This window comes from Suricata suricatta, chromosome 9 (assembly GCF_006229205.1).
Source record: "Suricata suricatta isolate VVHF042 chromosome 9, meerkat_22Aug2017_6uvM2_HiC, whole genome shotgun sequence".
Classification (NCBI taxonomy): Eukaryota; Metazoa; Chordata; class Mammalia; order Carnivora; family Herpestidae; genus Suricata; species Suricata suricatta.
Window position 1 is genome coordinate 69,655,951 of NC_043708.1, and position 21,614 is coordinate 69,677,564.

Genomic DNA, 21,614 nt, shown 5'->3' on the forward strand with positions numbered 1-21,614 from the left:
CGTGGCCCAGACTGTCTTTGGGAACAGCGATGGCCTGTGGGGAAGGGAAGCAGATTCTAGGGTTCAAGTGCGGAAGGGAGACTCGTCTTTCACTTTTCACCCTTTTGAAGTACTTCAATTTGCTACCATGTTCATTTAAAATACTACTTAAGGGACACCTGGGTGTCTCAGTTGGTTAAGCGTCCGACTTCAGCTCAGGTTATGATCTCACAGTTCATGGGTTCGAGCCCCACGTTGGTCTCTGTGCTGACAGCTAGCTCAGAGCCTGGAGCCTGCTTCAGATTCTGTGTCTCCCTCTCTCTCTGACCCTCCCCTGCTCATGCTGTCTCTCTCTGTCTCTCAAAAATAAAAAAATTTAAAAATATATATTTTTTAATAAAAATATACTATTTAAAAATAAATTCATGGGGGCACCTGGGTGGCTCAGTCGGTTGAGCGACGGCTTCGGCGTGGGTCGTAATCTCACAGTTCATGGGTTCGAGCCCCACGTTGGGCTCGAGCCCCAGGTTGGGCTCTGTGCTGACAGCTAGCTTGGATCCTGGAGCCTGCTTCGGATTCTGTATCTCCCTCTATCTCTGACCCTCCCCTGCTTGCGCCGTCTCTGTCTCTCAAAAATAAACAGAAAACATTTTTAAAAAATTAAAAAAATAAATAAATGCATGTACTATCAGTACCCTCCAGCCAAAGGCCACCATCAATACAACCGTAGTCAAATAAAATCGGGTTTATTGACTCTTAGCAAATGAGGGAGAATATACCCGTGGGGACGTGTGGGGCAGCTCACTAACAGAATGTTAGAAAGGACTTAGGAGATTGGGCTTATGTTGGATAATTTTGAGGAGGATTCAAGGAAGCAAGGCTTGGCTCTGGGTTGGATACTAGGATAACTCTATGACTGGAATCTTAATCATAAGTATCTCAATTTGTACATAGAAAGAGAAAAGAAAAGGGCAAAGTTACGGGGGCTGTTGACAAAGCAGCAGATATCACTCATTATTCAGGATGGAGGATGGATGTTCTGATTTTTGTAGTTTGGACAATAATTTGTCTCTGTTCTGGAACTCCTGGGTGGCTCAGTCGGTTAAGCATCTGACTTGATTTCAGCTCAAGTCGTGATCTTGAAATTTGTGAGTTTGAGCCCCACATCAGGCTTGGTGCTGACAGTGTGGAGCCTGCTTGGGATTCTCATTCTCTCTTTCTCTCTCTCTCTCTCTCTCTCTCTCTCTCTCTGCCCCCTTCCCTGCTCTTGCTCTTTCTCTCTCTCTCAAAATAAATAACTATTTTTAAAACTCCCTTTAAAAAAATAATTTGTGTTCAGACATGATTACAGAGTGATCTTGTTTTTGTCTTCATCCATCAAGGGGACAGAGTGGGCTTGTCTGGTGGTGGTCTCCCCCAGAACTGTTTATGTCTAAATGAACACCCTCGCCTCACTGGGGGGCCAGGCCATCAGCACCGAAGCCTGGCTAATCATGCCAGGTCAGCTCCAGGCTACCAGGGGCTGCTTCTCTCTTTTTAGGCACTCTTCAAACTAAAGAGTACAGATATTAATTCAATTAGTTGTTTTTACTATACTGCCTGAGTCGTATAGAAATTGACCATATTTTGGGGGCGCCTGGGTGGCTCAGTCAGTTAAGCATCTGGCTTCAGCTCAGGTCACAATCTCACAGTCCGTGGGTTCAAGCTCTGCGTCAGGCTGTCTTCCCCTCCCCTTCTTGTGCTCTTTCTCTGCTTCTCAAAAATAAATAAACATTAGGGGCACCTGGGTGGCTCCGTTGGTTAAGTGGCCAACTTCGGCTCAGGTCATGATCTCACAGTTCATAGGTTCAAGTCCCACATTGGGCTCTGTGCTGCCAGCTCAGAGCCTGGAGCCTGTCTTCAGATTCTGTGTCTCCCTCTCTCTCTGATTCTACCCTGCTCACGCTGTCTCTCTCTCAAAAATAAAATAAAACATTAAAAATTTTTTTAAATAAATAAACATTAAAAAATTTTGAGAAATTGAGCATGTTTTTTTTTTTTAATATGAGCTCAACACTAAGTAAGGATCACTTTAGCAGCATTTTGTGAGGTACCAGAAAGCTTTCATACAGTATATTCTAAAGCCCGAGCTGGGGCAGGTCCCTGAGAACAGGCCCGCTGGTGGCTGGCATAGACGGCCAGGCCCTCTGGCCCATCAACACCACAGCAAAGTCACGTGGGCAGGGGCTAGCGTCAGCTCCACAGTCTCAGTCAGCTTGGGCTGCTAATACCATAGACAGGCTGGCTTCACAACAAGCATTTATTTCTCACAGCTCTGGAGGCTCAGAATCTGAGATCTGAGTGCCCCCTTAGGTTCTGGTGAGAGCAATTTTCCTGGTTTCCAATGGCCATTTTCTTGCTCTATCCTCACCTGGTTGAGAGAGCGAGAGAGAGATCTCATGTCTCTCCCCCTCTTTTTTAAATTTGTTTTTAACATTTATTTATTTCTGAGAGAGAGAGTGCAAGCACAAGTAGGAGAAGGGCAGAGAGAGGGAGACAGAATCTGAAGCAGGCTCCATGTTGTCAGCACAGAGCCCGATGTGGGGCTCGAATCACAAACTGTGAGATCATGCCCTGAGCCGAAATCAGGAGTCAGCCACTTAACCCACTGAGCCACCCAGGTGCCCCTCATGTCCCTTTTATAAGCGCACTCATTCCATCATGAAAGCTGCACTCTCATGACCTCATCTAACCCAAATTATAAAGACCCCACATCCTAGGGCACCTGGGGGCCTCCCTTAATTAAACCTCTGACTCTTGATTTCAGCTCAGCTCACGATCTCTTGATTCATGAGTTCGAACCTTGCATGCGGATTGTGTGGAGCCTCCTTGGAATTTGGTCTCCCTCTCTATCTGCCCCTCCCTTGCTCACGCTCTATCTCTGTCTCAAAATAAATAAAAATAAACTTTTAAAAAAAGGCCACACCTCCAAATACCATCATATTAGGAAGTAGGATTTCAATATATGAATTTTAGGGGTACATAGACTTTCAGTCCACAGCACTCCCTGTTCAAATGCAGAAACTCCTGCCCTGGAGAAGAGAACTTCTCAGGGGATCATGTCTGCGGCAGGCAACGGGCCAGGTGAACCTGGCACAGGACTTTCTCATGGCAAGCCCAGACTGAGGATCAGGGAACATCATGTCTGGACCACTTCTCCTACCAGCCCACCAAATGGCCAAGCCCCTTCACCTCCAGGGGCTTCAGTCTTTCATTTGTAAAATGGCAGGGGCAAGGGAAGAGGGAAGTAAGCCAGATCGTTTGTATGATCTTTTCCATGATCCTGGGGCACAACTGTTCCAAAGGCAGGTGATGAGCTGATTTCAATCTCTTCTGGTAAAGGCAAGAGACCAGGTGCACTGGAGAGAAGCCAGCATATCTGGCAGGAAAATCACAGCCTCCATGACAAGCAAGTGGGCTTAGATCTCATGGACTCAGAGGGCTACACCTCCCCACACCTACATCAGTTCTTAACCCCCACCAAATGAAACAAGACAAGAGGGGCAGTGAGCCTCCCTGAAAGGACTGGCGTGGAGTCAGCTGCTAAACTTTAGGAGGACAGGGACGAGAAGAAAGGAGGTAGAAGAGAATTCTGGAAATGGCTCCATCTGAGGTGGGCTGTTCTGAAGTTGGGTGGTGGGGGTGACAGCTTCTTTTGATTGGTATCCCATACTCCATCCTTCCTGTTGAAAGAAACTCTGCATGTGGGCTAACAGTGCTTTCTGTAAGCTGTTGAATTGGCCAAGGGGGCCACTTGCTTTGGATGAAAGACCGTCATCTTCTTGGTAGACTCTGACCTAGGACATTCAAGACCCAAAAGGCCTGGTGTTCGGGTTGGGCTGGATGCTGAGTTAAGCATTCATTAAACTCCAAGGCCCCACATCGCATCCCCATGCCTGCGGTGCTTCAGGTCACCAAGAATCCATCTTTACCGCCAGCGGTTTTTGTCAATTACCTCCAGAAGCTGGGTTACGAGAAAGGGGGGAAAGGTGGCCCCGAATTCCTTCCCTCCCAGGACCTCAGATTCTAAAACCGTCCTGATTTTTTACTTAGGGAGAAGTAAAGGGAGTTTTTAAATTGGTATGTAAATTTAATAGCATTGAATGTTGCATTTTAAATTTCATTTTTTTAACAAGTAGAACATCCAGTTGTGGAGAGACTGAAGCTCTCTTTGTGTGTGATTAGTTTATTAAGAGTTTCCTTTCTGATCTTTTCCTGCCTTCCTGTCTCTTAAGTCTTCTGGGAACCCTGCAGAATAGCCTCGTGCACCACTCAAACCAGTAACTGGAGATTTGAAATATGGCAGCTTGAGAGCCTCAGTGAAAATTTCTGATGGCCATCCTTTGGGGGAAGTAGATTAATTGTTACTTTGGGAAGAGAAGAGACTGTTTCTCCCTGGGCCCTCACAAGAGCAATAGGTTGAGAATTTTGGTTCTTTTTTTTTTTCAATGTTTATTTTTGAGAAAGAGCTAGAGTGAAAGTGGGGGAGGGGCAGAGAGAGAGAGGGAGACACAGAATCTGAAGCAGGCCACCCTGGGGCCACCTCTTCTTCCACAAATGCAACTCCAGGACCCTCTGCCCCAGCACTGTCCCTCAAGCTGCCCTCCTGCCTGTGAGGCCTGGACAGACACAGCCAGGGACATTCATTGGAGGAGTGAGTGATACACACTGTGGTGGGACAAGGGACCAGCGTGGTCTGGATCACGGTCATCCGTTCAAAGTCGGGTACCCTAAGAGTCATAAGACACAGAATCCTCCATCTGGATTGCCATAACTCAGTTTATCATAATCCTTACCTGTGGTGGCCATCCCTGGATACCCTAGAATCCCCAGTGCCCTGATACTTTTTTCCTCCAGATCTCTCCTTAAGAATCAGAGATGAAGGGGTTAACTTGAAATGTATAAATACAGACAAAGCGCTCCTAGGTGGAGAGTCAGATATGCCAAGTCCCCACTCACAGGGCTCCATTTCCTCCTCTCCCTCCTGCCCCGTCCCTCAACAAGTACTCCATGCTGGCAGAAATCCTCTGATGAGCCACATGTGGCTGCTGCTGTTTTGTTATTCATTAGCCCAGGTGAAAGCAGTTCAGCGCCCGCCCAAGGACTGTCGGGAACCCAGTCAATATGGAAGTTTTTTATTCCAAGGAAGCACTTATGTTTGGGTGTCTGTGACCTGCAGCTTCCTGGCTGGAAACTCAGCCTGAGGAGTACAGGGGACACAGGAGGGGGAGACTCAGTCTGGCCCTCGTCCTCACCCAGCCCGGCCCCAAGCCCTGTCCACTTGTGGGGCTATAAGGTAAGAATTATGAGCAGAGCAGTGGGCTTGTCCTTCTCTCCGGCCTTGCACCCTCCCATTCCTGGCATGCCCTGGGCAACGTGGGCGCAGGGTGGGCTTTTCCAGACACGTCTCAACAGAGGAAGGGGTGGGGCACCTGGGTGGCTCAGTCGGTTAAGTGTGTTGACTTTGGCTCAGGTTGTGTTCTCACGGTTTGTGAGATCGAGCCCCGCGTCAGGCTCTGTGCTGACAGGTCAGAGCCTGGAGCCTGCTTCAGATTCTGTGTCTCCTTCTCTCTCTGCCCCTCCCCTGCTCACGCTCTGTCTGCCTGCCTCTCAAAAATAAACATTAAGAAAAGTTTTTTTTTTTAATGTGGGACTTAAAAAAAAACAGAAGGGGCAAGGGCCATAAATTGAGTGCCAACAATCCCTCCACACCCCAATATGTTCACCTCCTCTCCCAGCCCCTTCTCCTTCTGGAAGTCAGTCCCACTCTAACAGGGACACACACTCACTATAACAAACACACAGCATGTGTCACTGGGACACCAAATCTCCTCTAAGCACCGCCGCATTGCAAGCAAAGTTCTCCACTCCCTTGGCTTCGACTCCTGCCTCCAGCACTAGGTCCAGAACCAGGGCCTTCGTTCCCAGTAACCCTTCCTCCACTGCTCTCTTCCTGGAGGGAGAGGCTCGGCAGCCCCTGCCCCACTCTCAGGCTGCTCTCTCCCCTTGACGGCCCCTGTCACCCTCTGCACCACTCTGGGTGTCCTCCCTGCTTGCCTGGCCACTTCCCTTTATACTGTGCCCCCACAGAGTGTAGGAGGAGGTCCTGGGCCTGGAGGACCCATAACAAGCTTCTGCCCCCTGCCTGGGCTATTCTAGAGCTGTGGAAGCCTCCAGAATCTCCTCTCTGGGCCTGGCCTTCTCACCTGTAGAATCCCGTCCTGCTCTGCCTGTCTGCATCTTCCCACTACACCTTGACGCCCATGTCCCCCACCTTCTCCAACTGCTCCCCAAGATCGCAGCCTTCAGCCTGAGCTTCATGCTCTTAGTTTACTGTTGTATTCTGATTCCTCACCTCAGACTCCTCCTTCAGGCCACTTCTGGTGGCACCTTAGCCCTACACCTGTGGCCTGGACAAGTGCCAACCCTAGGGAGACCTCAGTCCCCATTTCTGCCACAGTTCCTAAAACTCTTTCGTAAGTGATGAGAGTGTTAAAGGTGTTTCGATATTCATAACAACCCCTAACAACTATACCTCAGTTTATGCTAATGAAGTAACTTTGGAAAACACCTAAGGATGGGCTGGTTGCCAGGGAAACCAATCATATGATTGAAGGGTTGAAACGTTCAGTCCCACACCGCTGACCTCTGGGGAGGGGAGAGGGGCTGGAGGTTGACTCAATTGCCAAGTACGCCCAATGAAGCTTCCAAAAAACCCCTAAAGGGCAGAGTTCGGAGAGCTTTTGGGTTGGTGCCCATGGTGATGTGGAGAGAGGGGCGCTCCTGGAGCAGACATGTAAGCTGCATACCTTTCCCCATACTTGCCCAAAGGAACTACTCCATCCAGCTGTTTCTGAGCTATAAGCTTTTATAGTAAACTGGTAATCTAGCAAGAAAAATGTTTCTCTGAGTCCTGTGAGCCACTGCAGCAAACTAATCAAACCCAAGGAGGGGGTTGTTGGAATCTCCAATCTATAGGCAGAACATAGATGACAAAAGGGACTTGTGATTGGCCAGTGGAGTGGGGGCTGGTCTTGTAGATCTGAGAGCCCTTGGCCTATGGGGTCCCACCCTATCTCCAGGTAGATGGTGTCAGAATTAAGTGGAATTGTGAGGCATGCAGCTGGTGTTAGAGAACTGCTTGGTTTGGGGGAAGAGCCCACATATTAGAACTGGATACAGGTGCACCTGGGTGGCCCTTGGTTTGGGCGTCCTGTTCTTGGTTTCAGTGTAGGTCATGATCTCACAGCTCCATGAGTTCGAGTCCCAAGTTGGGCTCTGCACTGCAGCTCAGAACCTGCTTGGGATTCTCTCTCTCCCTCTCTCTCTGCCCCTTCCTGACTTGTGCTGTCTCTCTGTTTCTCAAAAAATAAATAAACTAGAAAGAAAGAAACGCACAAAAATTTACACAGATTTAAAAAAGAATTGGATACAGAATGGCACCCCTACCCTACTCTTAGTCTTTTTATTCTGTACGTACTAAGACACTATATAATTTATTTTTCAACATATTTGTTGCTTATTGTGCCCCTCCCCCGTAAGAGGGTAAGCTCTGTAGGGAAATTATCTTTGTTTTGTTCAGAGTCACTCTCTGAGTTCCTGGAACAGTGCCTGGTAGGAAGTGGTACTTTGGCACTAAATTTATTGAGTGAATGAATGAATGCATTCTGCCTTATTTTAACCCCCTGTTTTCCTACCACAGTGAAGGAACTTGAGGGAGGTAGGGTCTTTTCTATATTTATGTTCTCCAGATTTCCAGGTCCAATGTACGATGTAAGGGGCAATAAATGTTTTTGTAATAGAATCCGTCTCAAGACAAAGACCCAAGGGGTCCAGAGAGGAGGCACTGGTGAGGGGCTTGAGTGAGGTGAAGGCCAGTGGGCAGTGTGGAAACTTTGTCTCAGGTCCTCCCTTGGGCACCACTTATGGATGGCAAGAGAGAAAGACAGGTGTTCTCAGCCTCTCCGACTGTGCTGAGCCTTGGACATGTACACAAAGAAGGACAGTGCCCATGAACATGACTTATGGATATGGAACATGACCTAACAATAAAAAGAATCTTTGCCAAGAGGAGACAACCTTAGCAAGAACTTCACACTGACTTCTCTCTTCTGTCCAAATTAGGAGTTCTCAACCTGGAGTTGTATGTAAGATTTAGTGAGACTTTTTTCTTCAGGTTCCCAAAGACCTGTATGGCCCAGAAAAGAACCACTAGCCTGGAGAACCCCAGGGGGAGTTCCAGAGCTCCCCCACTCCCTCTCACCACTCCTGCCACCCCCGCCAGCCAGATCAGAGAACAGAGCAGAGCCTGCTGTGAACACTCACTGAGCACCACCACGGGTCTGTGAACGGGCTCAGGCAGAAGCCAGGAGACAGGAGACAGGAGAGGCCCATCCTCAGCCTCATTCCCCTTGGCTCTACCCTCACCAGGAGTTTCCAGGCTTAAGGAAAAATTTGAGTTTATTTAGGAAAGAAATGTTTAAAGCACAAGAGGACGAATAAGAAGCCAGGAGATGTCAGGGGCCTGAGTCTCTGCTCCTTTCCCTTATGATCCCTTGGAAGTGTCAGCCTCATGAACTTCATTGGCTTATAGCCCCACACCAAGAGCCCACATGTTGGTTGAATCACAGAAGCTAAATTAACAACAGTCATGCAGATAAGAATACTGGGGGTCCTTCCTTGAGCCTGGCACAAACAAGCCCCTGGCGTCATTGTCTGGCGACCTTCAGACCTTAGTGACCCCCAGGCTCCTAGGCCCAGACCCCCTTCGCTCCATCAGAGATGAGGGGAGAAGCCAGCCACCGAGATGCTCTCGCCGGTGATGTAGCTGGCGTCCGGAGAGCACAGGAAGGACACAAGTCCTGCACAGTCCTCAGGCTGCCCAATCCTGCATAGAAGGAGGACAGAACACATGTCAATGATATCAGACTTTCCAAGGGTTCTGCTGCCCCAGTGGGAGTGGGCTCCAAGGAGGGACAGGGTGGACCAGGCCGCTTACATCCTCCAAGGCCCTGTGGAAACCAGACTCCAGCTAAAGGAATGACCAGCACCCAGAGAGGGGTCAGTCTGTGAGATAGACTAGCCACCTCTCCCCAGCTATACCCAGATTACTGAGGTTCCAAACCCAACTCACCTCTGCAGCTTGTAATTTTCCTTGACGATGTTCCAGAAAGCCTCATTCTTGTATATCTGGGCAAAGAGAAGACATGAAAGAGTCAGTGCTGTCTAAAACAAGGAGATGGGCAGGGCCCGAGGTGATCCATAGCAGATTTGCCTTTCTCAGGGGTGATGGACTGAGTCATGGCTGAATTTGGAGGACACTGAGGACCTCAGCTGTTAAGGAGGCTGATCTGAGACTCCAGTCACTCCTTCATCGCTTAGCCATTGGGGAGGTTTCCGCTGAGCCAGGCTGAGAAATGGGGGACACGCCCCAGTCCTCACCACTTTGCTGAAGTCAGTCTCGATCACTCCTGGAACCAGGCAGTTCACCCGAATGCCCTTGGGGGCCAACTCCAATGACAGTGTCCTGGTGAGGCCCAGCAGGGCCGTCTTACTGACATTGTAGGGACCTAGCTCCTGGAAAAGAAATCAAGACAGTGATTAGGATATTGGGAAGCAGGGTTGCCTGGGTGGCTCGGTTAGTTAAGTGTCCAACTCTTGGTTTCGGATCAGGTCATGATCTCATGGTTCATGGGTTTGAGCCCCACATTTGAGCACATCTGTGCTGATGGTGCAGAACCTGCTTGGGATTCTCTCTCCCTCTCTCTCCCCCCTTCTATACATACACACTCTCTCTCAAAATAAATAAATAAATTTTTAAAAATTTAAGGATATGGGGAAGCAGAGGAACACATCAGTTGGATTTCTCACCCTGGTCCAAGAACAGAGCTCAGACACATTCTCCCCAGCCTGGTATGAGAACAGAAGCTGGATCTGAGGGACTCAGCATCCACGTGGGCACCAGTTCAGCCCAGGGCAACAGGAGTAAGGTCCGGGTCTATCCCAAACATTGTCTCTGTGGCATTCTGGGGACCCCTTTCCCTAGTCCTACCAGGCACACATAAGCAAGAACTTACCACGCTTGGTATATACGCTGCAATGGAGGAGACCAGGATGACCACCCCCTTCCTGAGAGGAGACAGACACAGGCAAGACAGGAAACCAATAACTTATCACAGACTGAAGGCTATTGTTATTTTTTAAAGATAAAACTTAATAACATTTGAATTGTTATAGTGCTTGAATAATGCAACTCACAACAGCCATACGGTTCCTATTATTATCCCCATTTCCCAGCTGAGCAAACAGAGGCTCTGCAGGGTTTAGCAACAGAGCCAAAAAGTGGCAGAGCTGGGACTCCAACCCTCTCTCTCTCTGACCCAACATCCATGATCCAAACCATTACACTCTCCCTGCCTCTCCCTGGGGTAGTGAAGAACAGAAAGCCAGGTGCTTAGTTAGGGAAGAGGCCCCCAGGACTGACTGTGAACCCCTACCAATGGGCAGCCTCTGACAAGCCAATGGGGCAGGTGGAGACAAGAAATGAGAGGCAGGAACTTTTCCTTCTGTCCAAGCCAATCCCCGGCCCAGTTCCAGAAGAGTACATGTACATGGAGGCACTGGAAGAGCAGCTATGTCCTGAGGGAGGTGATGGCCCCAGTCCCTAACCTGAGACACCTGAGACTGTGAAGTGCAGTCAGACATGCAGGACCTAGCGTGCAGGCTAGCTCCCTGGAGACTGAGAAGCAGGGAGTGGAGAGGGGCCTGGGAAGGGCTTCTCCCTGCCTGCCAGGAGCAAAGGGGCAGATCTGTCCCAAGCTGTAAGTTGGTGAAGAGGCAACGTCCAGCTATGAGAGAACCAGAATAGGTGAGGGTGAAAACGACCTGCCCACATGGCTAAGGAGCTAAAAGCACAGTCCTTTCCCAAACATGGTGATGTCAAGGCCAACAAGAGTGTGCCTGAGCCTCTGGGACATCACCCTCGTCCTACAGCCACTAGAACTTGAAGATGCAGTTGCACAAAGGGGAGGGGGGTGTGGACACAGGACACAGACACAGGACAGAGAGAGGAATGTGGAGACCCCAGGGACACTTCCTTTGTCCTTACCTCCTGGCTGTGGAGGTACTAGACTCAGTACTTGTCCTGGCTCCCCTCCAGTCCCCACCCCCACCCTGCCACCTACCCTCTCTTCTCCATGTGCGGCAGCAGCTGGCTCAACATCAGGGCCGGGGCCTTCACATTCACTTCCAGGATCTGAAGTCAGAGCAGAGGCATGGTGGAAGGCAGAGAGACACAGTCAGCCCTCAGCCCAGGGCCTGTTCTCATAGGACACACGGGGTCCTAGAATTGGTACAGTAAACCCAGATAGGCTCAGATCTGAGATCAATTGCCCTTCTGGTCAGGACAAGAGGTGCTTCCGGTTTAACAGGCAGGCAGGCTAAGTGGCAGGCCTGTGAAATGTGAATTGTTCAGGACTGGGGTGAAGGAGGGCAATGTTCAGGCCTTTTAAAGAAACTGGACTATGTTCTGGTTGTGCAGACAGAAGCTATACGCAGAGGCCACTGGAAAAAAGATTGAAAGTAGAACAGATGGAGGGAATGTAGGTGCTAGGAGCAAAGGAGATTTCTGGAAGAGTTGTCTTTGTGTTTCCATTTGTGTATGTCCTTGTCTTGTCCCAATAGAATTTAAGGCATATGCACAATGCAACAGCATAAAACAAATCAAATAGGTATTCTGTGTGAAGCAATGGAGAATAGTAAAAAATAAGTGTAGAAAAATAAGAAAAAGCAAGAGTAAGGTTGGTGCCCACAGTTCACAGCAGGTGGTAAGAGCTGAGCATTATTCTATTATTCATTCACAAAAATGCAAGCTGTGAGGGCCTATGTGGATGCCAGTTTATTGCACACTTGGCTCAGAGCTTTCCTGCAGCCGCCACAAAGAGGGAGACATAACAGAGAATTGCCGTCTGGGAGTTTGGTGCCCACACTGAGCCTGCCTGCAGCTAAAACCCGGATCTGAGCTCAGACATAAGGGTCCCTGACCCTCTGTCTGAGAACTGTGTCTGGTGGCAGTGGGGACAGAAGAGAAGTATGAGAGGCACTGGCAGGCAAAGATGCAGAGACTGAGCCAGGAGCTAGGATAGGGTGTCACTAACATGACAGCAGGGTCCCTCCTGTGAGCCACCACCTGGGGTGAGGTCAGTGTGTCTATGTCTCTAGGGAGTGAGGCTGCACATCTGCAGCACCTTTGCACGTTTTCATCCCACACTCAAGCACCCCCTTGGATGTGGGCAGGGGAAATGCTGACACCAGTGTAATGACAAGTTGCCAGCGTTGGGATGACCCCCAAAACTATAAGTGGCTCAGATGTGTAAAGGCAAGACCAGTATGAGATCCCCAATAAGAAGCAATTGAGGCTTAGAAGAAGGCACTTCCTGGTCATTCTCGGTTTGAAACATATCCCTGCCCTCCACCGATGTCTGCCCTAAGCTTCATGGATGTCAGGCTGGGTGATGGGCTCAGACAAGTCCTGTCCTAGACTCAGCAGCCAAACAGGAGCCAAGGAAAAGTTTACAGCCCCTCCCCTGCTGAAGAGGACAGCCCTCTTAGAAAATAGGCTAGTATCTCTGGGTGCCACGAAGTCCTGAGTAGAGATTGTGGGCCTGAGGAGGATGGATGCTAAAGAGTCTTCAGGCAGGAGAAGGGTGGAGGATGAGAGGTTACCCAACCAGATGGAGAAAACGGGGGTCTGCCTGGGGAGGCGCTCAAACCGGCCCAGGATAAGGTGAACATGAAGGAACTCCCAGGACACCTGCTGAAAACTGCATGCAGAGAGAGCGCAGCAGCTCAAGATCACACTTGTTTTATGACCCTTCCACCTCTGAGGTGGTGGCAGATGTGCCTAGAGGACTTCTGCCCAACGAGGCAGACGGCTCATGGACTAGCAAGACCGTGGAGAACAGGGTAGCAGCAGAGAAAACAAGGCCAGGCTGCGGGCAAGTGCACTCAGCTTCAGGAAAGAAGATATAAAACAGGTTCTGGGAAAAAGAGTCATGATTCCATGAACTAAGACACTAAATTGAAGAAGGACTCAGGAGGATTAGGAGTCGGGCAGCCATGCAGTCCCAGCTATCTCAATTTTTATTTATTTATTTAATTTATTTTTGAGAGACAGAGACAGTATGAGCAGGGAAGGGTCAGAGAGAGAAAGAGATACAGAATCTGAAGCAGGCTCCAGGCTCTGAGCGGTCAGCACAGAGCCCAATGCAGGGCTCGAACCCACAAACCCTGAGATCATGACCTGAGCCAAAGCTGAGCGCTTAACCGACTGAGCCACCCAGGCACCCCCAGTCCCAGCTATCTCATTACAAATGGTCCTTTGGAGGCCTCAGGAAGCCGAGGAGCCTGGGGAGGCTGTGGCAGTGACTGCGGGAGCTCAGACTTCAGGTCATCTGGGGGGATGGAGGAAAGGGCAAGCAGCCAAGGGCAGCGGCACAGGAGAGGCAGCCCTTGAACCATATCTGCAGGGTGCACAATGCTGGGGAAGGCAGAAGGGAGTGTTCTGGCCCCTGCTTGGGATGGAGTGGGGATGCCAGTATGGTGATTTCATTGCAGTCCATCTTGTCTGACAGAGAAACTCAGGGACCAAAGACAAGAGTGAATGGCATAGGTGTCCTAGGATAGCAAAGCCCAAGGTGGACCTCAAGATATTTTGCAAGGCCTCTTCTGGACCCTGTGGCTCAGGTGGCAGGATCATCAGGTGGAATGCAGTGGGTTGGAATGTCTGGACTCATGGGTTGGGCCGGGCCCGGGCCTGACAAGTGTAGCAGCAGGTTCATCTGAGGGACAGTAAGGATCCCTCATCTAGGAAGAGTGAAGAAAGAATCTCAGCAGCAGGTACAGGTCTCCAAAAAGGAGCAAAATCACTGAAGGAAGAAAAAAAAGTAAAATATATCTGCTGTCAACAAAGAGCAGAGACCTTACTGTTCTTGACTCTTACCAAGAGCAGAGACCTACTCCCAAAGCTGTAAAGCCAGAGCCTGGACAGTGCCTGGCATGTAGCAAACCTTCAGTAAATATTTGCTAAATGAATAAATGCAAAAGGGATGGAAAGAGAAAAAAGAAAGCAGCAAGAATGTAGGAAGCCACTTGAAAATGCACACACATTGGAAAGGAGCAGCGCAGCACATTCCAGGAGACAAGTGATCAGTGCCTATTTTTTACAGTAACTTCAGGAGTGGGGGGGGAGGGGAAAGTCTCAACTGGGAAGCAGGTCAAACCCCTCCACCAGCTCCCCCCAGCAGCCTCTCACCTTGTCCCACACCTGCTCACTGGCCCCCAAGGTGCTTCCCACCAGCGGGTTGACGCCTGCATTGCACACCAGGAAGTCAAGACCCCCACAGTGCTCCAGGACCTGCCGCAAAGAGTGACAGGAAGGGCCATGGCCAGGAGATGGCCCGAGGAGGCCTCACCTGCCCTGCACTGTGGCCAGGTGCACAGGGCATTGAGGCAACGCTTGCTAATTGGATACTGTCTCAACCAGGAATGGTCACAAAGCTGATGTGAGAACCCACAACACTGGGGAGGCAATTGTCCTAGACAGGCCCAAGGATGGGCTCTGCAGAGCTGAGCACCTCAGGAGAGGACCGTCTGTCTGCTCCAGGAATCCATCTGTGCGCCTGGGATGGGAGAATCCCTTTAGATCCCTCCTCAACCACAGTTCTCCAGGGCAAGGGTCCGCTTTCCAGAAAGCCAGCATGAACAATGAGGTCTGCCCGCTGAGACCATGAGCAATCCTGGTTTCAAGACTGTTGTCAGGCCTCCCAGCCAACGTCCTGATCCCTGCCCCACTCAGGGCTCCGCAGAGTGGGAAGGGCTCTGCTCATTCTCCTCCCTGTATCCTTCCACCCCTGTGGCCCCTCACCATGGTCACCAGCCGCTCCCGGTCCTCAGCCTTCCCCACGTGGCAGACAGTGCCCACCACACTCAGCCCTTCTCCCTGCAGCGCCGCCACTGCCCGGTCCACGTTCTGCTGCTTCCGGCTGCTGATCACCACGCGGGCCCCGTCCTGGGCCAGGCGCCGGGCAATGGCGAAGCCGATCCTGTGGCAGATATCGAGGGAACAAGACAGCCTCAGCCCCTTGCCACCATGGTCCCTTGACCCAGCCCTAGAAACCAACAAGGCTGCGTCCTGATCTACAACCCTGAGGCATCTCTGTGGAAGTGAGAGCCCTTGTGAGGGTTCGAGACCCATAGGGCAATCAGGGCACTTACCCATCAGTGGACCCCGTGACCACGGCCACCTGATTGGCTAGGATGCCTTTTTGGCCTATCCCACTGCTGCTCATGCACACAGGGAGCCTAGCACAGGAACGGAGCAGGCCTCTGTGGACCCAGGCCACTCTTGGGAACATGGCCGCAGGTTCCTTTCTCTGCTTCCTGCTGAACTCGGTCCTGGAGGAGAGAATCAACTTCACCTATCACTGATGCCGGGAGTGAGCGTGCTGGTAATCCACCCCCAGCTCCTCCAGACAGACCAGGCCAACAGCAGAGAGCCAGAGAGAGTAAGCCTAGTCAGGGTGAATTCCAAACAGTGAGCCTCAGGTCAGGCAAACTCTTGTGAAAAATCTCTATTTATAACACAGACAAATTAAAGCCTGAGACCCACTATTTGGTAGACAGGATCCTTTTCCCATTCATTCCATGACCAAGCACGGAGCACTTGCAACATGTCAGAGAAAGCAGACCAAGGTCCTGAGTACCTGCATGAGGTCCTCACCAGGCTGTGCAATGGAATAGAGGGTGTGAGGAGCCTGAGCCAGATGAAGCAGCCCCAAGCCAGGCTGCAGGGTGCAGACCCGTGCCCTCTGGACACCCTCAGCAAGGAAAAGGGTAGGTCTGCACAGGTGTAAAGGCAGGGGGAGGACCTGGCATGGGAGACTCACACATGCAGACACTGTGTATGAACTGGAGATACATGAAAGAGGCTTGTGTAGGGGACCCTCTTTCCCCGAGACCCCAAATATCCAGCTCCACCTTGGTGTGAACCCAGAGGCTCCTGCCTCCCCCTGGTGTGAGATTCCCATTTGCCTGCCCAGGAGCCCTGTGAGATCCTGAATCTAGAAGTCTAATTCATTTCCTGTGGGGAGGTAGGGGGAAAGGGATGGTTGGAGAAAAGGGTCATTGAGGACACAGCATGTCCTCGGGATGTATTTTTCAGGTAGGATAGTGCCAGGAAGAGATGCCGTCTCTGGCAGCTCTGGACTGGCGGGGCCATCAGACACACACTTTCAGGAGGCTCTGGTGTGGGGCTGACTGTCTGCAGACCCTCATCAGTTGCAGACCCGCCTTGGCCACTCCAACACCAGGGGACTCCTCGTTACTAAGCAACCCTTGCCATACCTACTGCATCTCCCTTGTTCCTTAGCAACCAACCTTTACATAACCCAGTTCCCTCGAGTTTGGGGTCTGTATCTCTAATAATAAATGAACGGGTGCTGCTCAGGAATTAGGGAGAAATTTCAGATTAAATATCAGTCTGTATCTGTGTGGCAATGAAGGTAACCAAATGCTCTGCTTTAAGAGACAGCCATGGCTTTCAAATTTATGTCTCTTTGGATACCGTATTTCCAAGACATCCTTTGTAGATCCTAGACCACCTCTCCTTTTTGTCCTAAGCTGCTGTCACTCTTCTCTCTCTTACATGCTCTCTCTCTCCTGCAAGGTCGTGTATCTACGGCCTTTCAATTCCAGAGGATGAGGGGTTTCAGCTTCTGATTATTCTATCGTTCCTAAACAAGACACCAGATTCTAAGCACTATTATGACCCCTGGGAGACCTCTCTAACCCCTGCTTCGAGCACAGATTAACCCCACCAACTGTCAGGGGAATTGGTCTCCTTGGCTGGGAGGGCAGTAGGAAAAAGGGGACTCGAATTTTGTCAGGATGGGCCGCCCCCTGCTGGAAGATCAGAGTTATGGCACCTCTGAGAAGCTGTTCCCATACCAGCAAGTCTATGACTGTCCCCTCTGTTCTACAACAGTTCTGACCAAGCCCGGCTCCTTTGTAAACTTACCGTGAGATGGTTTGCAAGAAAGCTCTCCTACTTGTAGGGAAAAGCAGCTGTGGCCTATTGCAGGTAGAAAGCATGGAGAGACTGGTCAAGCCTCATCTGTCTGTCTTGATTCTCATTCCCATTCCAGGTCCCTCTTTCCCAGGAACTGAGACTGAGCAGCTTCCAAGGGCCCAGGCTCCTACTCACTCTGCCCTCGTCCTCACTTCTGCTTTCGTCTAGAGCAGTCAGTGGCGCCAGCTAGGCCAGAGTCGACCACAGTGCCTCTGAGCCTGGCATTGCCCACACTGATTCCCCCTTTCCATGCTGATAAGTTCAGTTATCCAGAAGTGGAGGTCAGAAAGCCAAGTGGACACACCCTCAACTTAGTCCCATCTTGGAGCTAAATGGCCTTCACAAAAGAGAAAAGAAAACGGAAAAGCAAAGAAAAGATTAGGGGAGCAACATACAGTAGTTAGAAACATTGGGCATCAGGAAAGAGAAATGAGGGAGATGCCTACAGAAGGTGCATGGTTTGGGCGAGTCTGTTCCCCCTGTGGCTCCAGCCGCACCTGGGTAAGATGGGGCACTGAGTTGGGGGGGGCCTAAAGGCTCTGATACCCCCCAAGAGCTTTATTATGAGAATCAAAGAAGAAATAAAGACAGCTGCAGACAGAGCCAGGGAGAAAGAAGCATCTGCACACAAAATAAAAAAGAGTGAAGGTGGGCAGTAGTAGTGACATGGACTCAATGCAGCCTGCCTGCTCTGGTCTTACCTGGCTATGCTCTCGGTGTCCTTCCTGAGTGCAGGTCAGGAGCCCTTCCGCTGCGGAGCCTGCAGCTGACTGAGTGTGAGGATGCAAGGAGACAACAGGCTGGGTTTCAGGCTCTGGGACTCTATCTGAAAAACTCAAGGATTCTTGGAATATACCTTCCTAGAATTACGAAAGGCAAGGTGAAAGGCCTTGCTAAAAGGTCTTCCCCACACCTGGGGAGGAAGCTTGAGAACAGAGGTGGCCTGGGGGAAAGTACAGGAGTTGCTATCTGAGTAATCGTCAGCAAAATGCTGGACACGCCGTTCACCAGGAGCCCAGTCCTGTCAGTCCAGCTGTCCCCAGACACTCACACAACAGAAGCAGACAGACCCAGTGGTCTAAGGGCTCTCCAGACCCCACCCTGTGGGGCCTACAGGCTTAACTGGCTGGGGGGGGGCAGCACTGGGGACCAAGCCACAAAGATACTTCTACAAGCACAGAGAAGAGACTGGAGGCCTTGGCCCCAAAGCCATGAAACAGGCCCCTGGCACTAAACAAGACTAATGACTGTAGGGTTCCAGATACACTTCTGTTCCATACACATAGTTCCATCCAGGTGTCCACCCACCACCCAGGCTGTCACCTAGGCCCCAATATTTGAATGAGCACCTACTTCCTGCCAGGCAGGGCATTAAGTACTGTGAACACCAAAATAATGAAGGCGAGCAGTCCATATCCTGAGAAGTTTACAGTCTAATGGAGAAATCAAAAAAATGTAGTGCAGAGTGCTACATGTTAAAATAGAAGTAGGTTGGGAATGCAAACTGGTGCAGCCACTCTGGAAAACAGTTTGGAGGTTCCTCAAAAAGTTAAAAATAGAAACACCCTATGGCCCAGCAGTTGCACTACTAGGTATTTATCCAAGGGATGCAGGGGTGCTGTTTTGCAGGAGCACATGCACCCCAACGTTTATAGCAGCACTATCAACAATAGCCAAAGTATGGAAAGAGTCCAAATGTCTATCGATGGATGAATGGATAAAGAAGATGTGGTTTATATATACAATGGAATACTACAGGGCGGTGAGATAGAATGAAATCTGGCCATTTGTAGCAAAATGGATGGACTTGGAGGGAGTCATGCTAAGTGAAATTAGTAAATCAAAGAAGGAGAAATATCTGACTTCACTTATATGAGAAATTTAAAATATAAAACAGATGAACATAAGGGAAGGGAAGCAAAAATAATATAAAAACAAGGAGGGGTACAAAACATGAGACTCTTAAATACAGAGAACAAACAGGGTTGCTGGACAGGTTGTGGGAGGGGGATGGACTAAATGGGTGAGGGACATTAAGGAGAGCACTGGTTGGGATGAGCACTGGGTGTTATAGGCAGGGGATGAGTCACTGGAATCTACTCCTGAAATCATTATTGCACTATATGCTAACTAACTTGGATGTAAGTTAAAAAATAAATAAATACAGGGGCACCAGGGCGGCTCAATCTGTTAAGCATCCAATTTCAGCTCAGGTCATGATCTCCTGGTGTGTGGGTTTGAGCCTGGCATCAGGCTCTGTGCTGACAGCTCAGAGCCTGGAGCTTGTTTTGGATTCCGTGTCTCCCTCTCTCTGCTCCTCCCCTGCTAGTGCTCATGCTTGCTCTCTCCGTCTCTTTCTCTCTCAGAAATAAATATTTTTTAAAAATTAAAAATACATAAATAAAAATTTAAAAAATAATTTAAAATTAAATTAAAAATAGAACCACCCTATGACCCAGCAATACCATTGCTAGGAATTTGCCCAAGGGATACAGGAGCGCTGATGCATAGGGACACATGTACCCCTAAGTTCATAGCAGCACTTTCAACAATAGCCAAATTATGGAAAGAGCCTAAATGTCTATCAACTGACAAATGGATAAAGAAGATGTGGTTTATCTATACAATGGAATACTACTTGGCAATGAGAAACAATAAAATCATGCCATTTGCAGCAACCTGGATGGAACTGGAGGGTATTATATTAAGTGACTTATTTATTATTTACTTATTTATATATTATAGTATATTATTAGTTATTTATAATTTATTATTATGCTAATAAACATTTTTAAAATTCCCATTGCAACATTTTATAACCTCACTCCAATTCATTCCTTGCTCATCCCTTTCACCATAACATCCCTAAACCTTGAACCACAAAGACATTTATCAGAAGAGTCAGCTTCGAATATGACTGCCACCAACATCCTCCTTTTAGAGCTTTGTAGCTTAGCCTCCCATAAGCTCTGGCTCACAGAGGTGTCACACACATACTTGAATGTGCATCAGCAACCGGCCAATGGATCTGGGTTCTACTCCGTATCTTGGCATGTAAGGGTCTTTCTTTATGTCCCCTTTATGAGGTTGACAGATTTAGGAAAAAATAAAAACAGAATGCCCATTTAAATTTAAGGTTCAGGGGGGAAAAAAGCAATTTGGGAGTAGAAGTATGTCCCAAGTATTGCATGGGACATGCTTGTAGGAAAAAATTTATTCCTGGTTTATTTGAAATTCACACTTACCTGTGCATCCTGTTCTTTATCTAGTAACCATGCCCTTTTATGCTGGTGATAATGATTCTTTTTTAAAATCTTTTTAAAATGTTTATTTTTGAGAGGGGGGAGGGGCAGAGAGAGCGGGGACAGAAGATTCGAAGCAGGCTCCATGCTGACAGCAGAAAGCCCAAGAAAGCCCAAGGCAGGGCTGGAACACAGGAATCAGTTATCAAAAATTTCCCAACGAATAAGAGCCTGGAGCCAGATGGCTTCCAGGGGAATTCTACCAGACATTTAAAGCAGAGTTAATACCCATTCTTCTCAAGCTATTCCAAAAAATAGAAATAAAAGGAAAACTTCCAGACTCATTCTATGAAGCCAGCATCACTTTGATTCCCAAACCAGACAGAGACCCAAGAAAAAAAGAGAACTACAGACCAATATCCTTAATGAATACAAATGCAAAAATACTCAACAAGGTACTAGCAAATCGAATTCAACAGCATACAAAAAGAATTATCCACCATGATCAAGTGGGATTCATTCCTGGGTTACAGGGCTGGTTCAATATTCCCAAATCCATCAATGCAATGCATCATTTTAACAAAAGAAAAAGATAAAAATCATATGATCCTGTCAATAGATGCAGAAAAAGCATTTGACAGGGCACCTGGGTGGCTCAGTCGGTTGAGCCTCCGACTTTGGCTCAGGTCAGATCTCACGTTCGTGGGTTCGAGCCCCGCATCAGGCTCTGTGCTGACAGCCAGCTCAGAGCCTGGAGCCTGCTTCCAGTTCTGTGTCTCCTTCTCTCTCTGCCCCTCCCCCTCTCATGCTCTGTCTCTCTCAGTGTCAAAAATAAATAAAACATTAAAAAAGAAAAAAGAAAAAGCATTTGACAAAATACAGCATCCTTTCTTAATAGAAACCCTCAAGAAAGTTGGGATAGAAGGAACTTACTTAAACATAAAAGCCATTTATGAAAAGCCCATGCTAATATCATTCTCAGTGGGGAAAAATTGAGAGCTCTCCCCCTGGGATCAGGAACACGACAGGGGTGTCCACTCTCACCACTGTTGTTTAACATAGTGCTGGAAGTCCTAGTATCAGCAATCAGACAACAAAAGGAAATAAAAGGCATCCGAATTGGCAAAGATGAAGTCAAACTTTCACTTTTCGCAGATGACATGATACTCTACATGGAAAACATGACCAAATCCACCAGAAGCCTTCTAGAACTGATCTGTGCATTTAAG

At 49.0% G+C, this 21,614-nt stretch overlaps 1 protein-coding gene and 1 long non-coding RNA gene across 5 annotated transcripts in view; one reads left to right on the forward strand and one right to left on the reverse strand.

Moving 5' to 3' along the window:
• The window catches only part of LOC115300762, a 57,632-nt gene that overhangs the window by 9,915 nt on the left and 26,103 nt on the right, over positions 1-21,614 (forward strand). The window contains exon 1 of one of the 2 annotated variants that reach the window (XR_003912831.1): positions 5,213-5,314. The exons of the other annotated variant lie outside the window; for it this stretch is intronic. This is a non-coding gene — a long non-coding RNA (uncharacterized LOC115300762). Of the gene's footprint in view, positions 1-5,212; positions 5,315-21,614 lie in introns of those variants that run through there. 2 annotated transcript variants of the gene reach the window in all.
• On the reverse strand, positions 8,483-15,431 carry DHRS2 (dehydrogenase/reductase 2). Of its 3 annotated transcripts, none has more exons than XM_029950282.1 (8): positions 15,292-15,431; positions 14,942-15,119; positions 14,330-14,431; positions 11,202-11,272; positions 10,095-10,146; positions 9,460-9,594; positions 9,152-9,207; positions 8,483-8,905 (listed from the first exon to the last, which is right to left on the reverse strand). In XM_029950282.1, the coding sequence occupies exons 1-8, from the start codon at positions 15,429-15,431 to the stop codon at positions 8,794-8,796; spliced, it is 846 nt and encodes a 281-aa protein (XP_029806142.1). In that variant the 3' UTR covers positions 8,483-8,793. The 3 variants fall into 3 exon arrangements, with proteins under 3 accessions (XP_029806142.1, XP_029806144.1, XP_029806143.1); XM_029950284.1 differs by having other exon boundaries at positions 9,446-9,594; positions 15,292-15,404; XM_029950283.1 differs by having other exon boundaries at positions 9,152-9,171; positions 9,385-9,594; positions 15,292-15,365.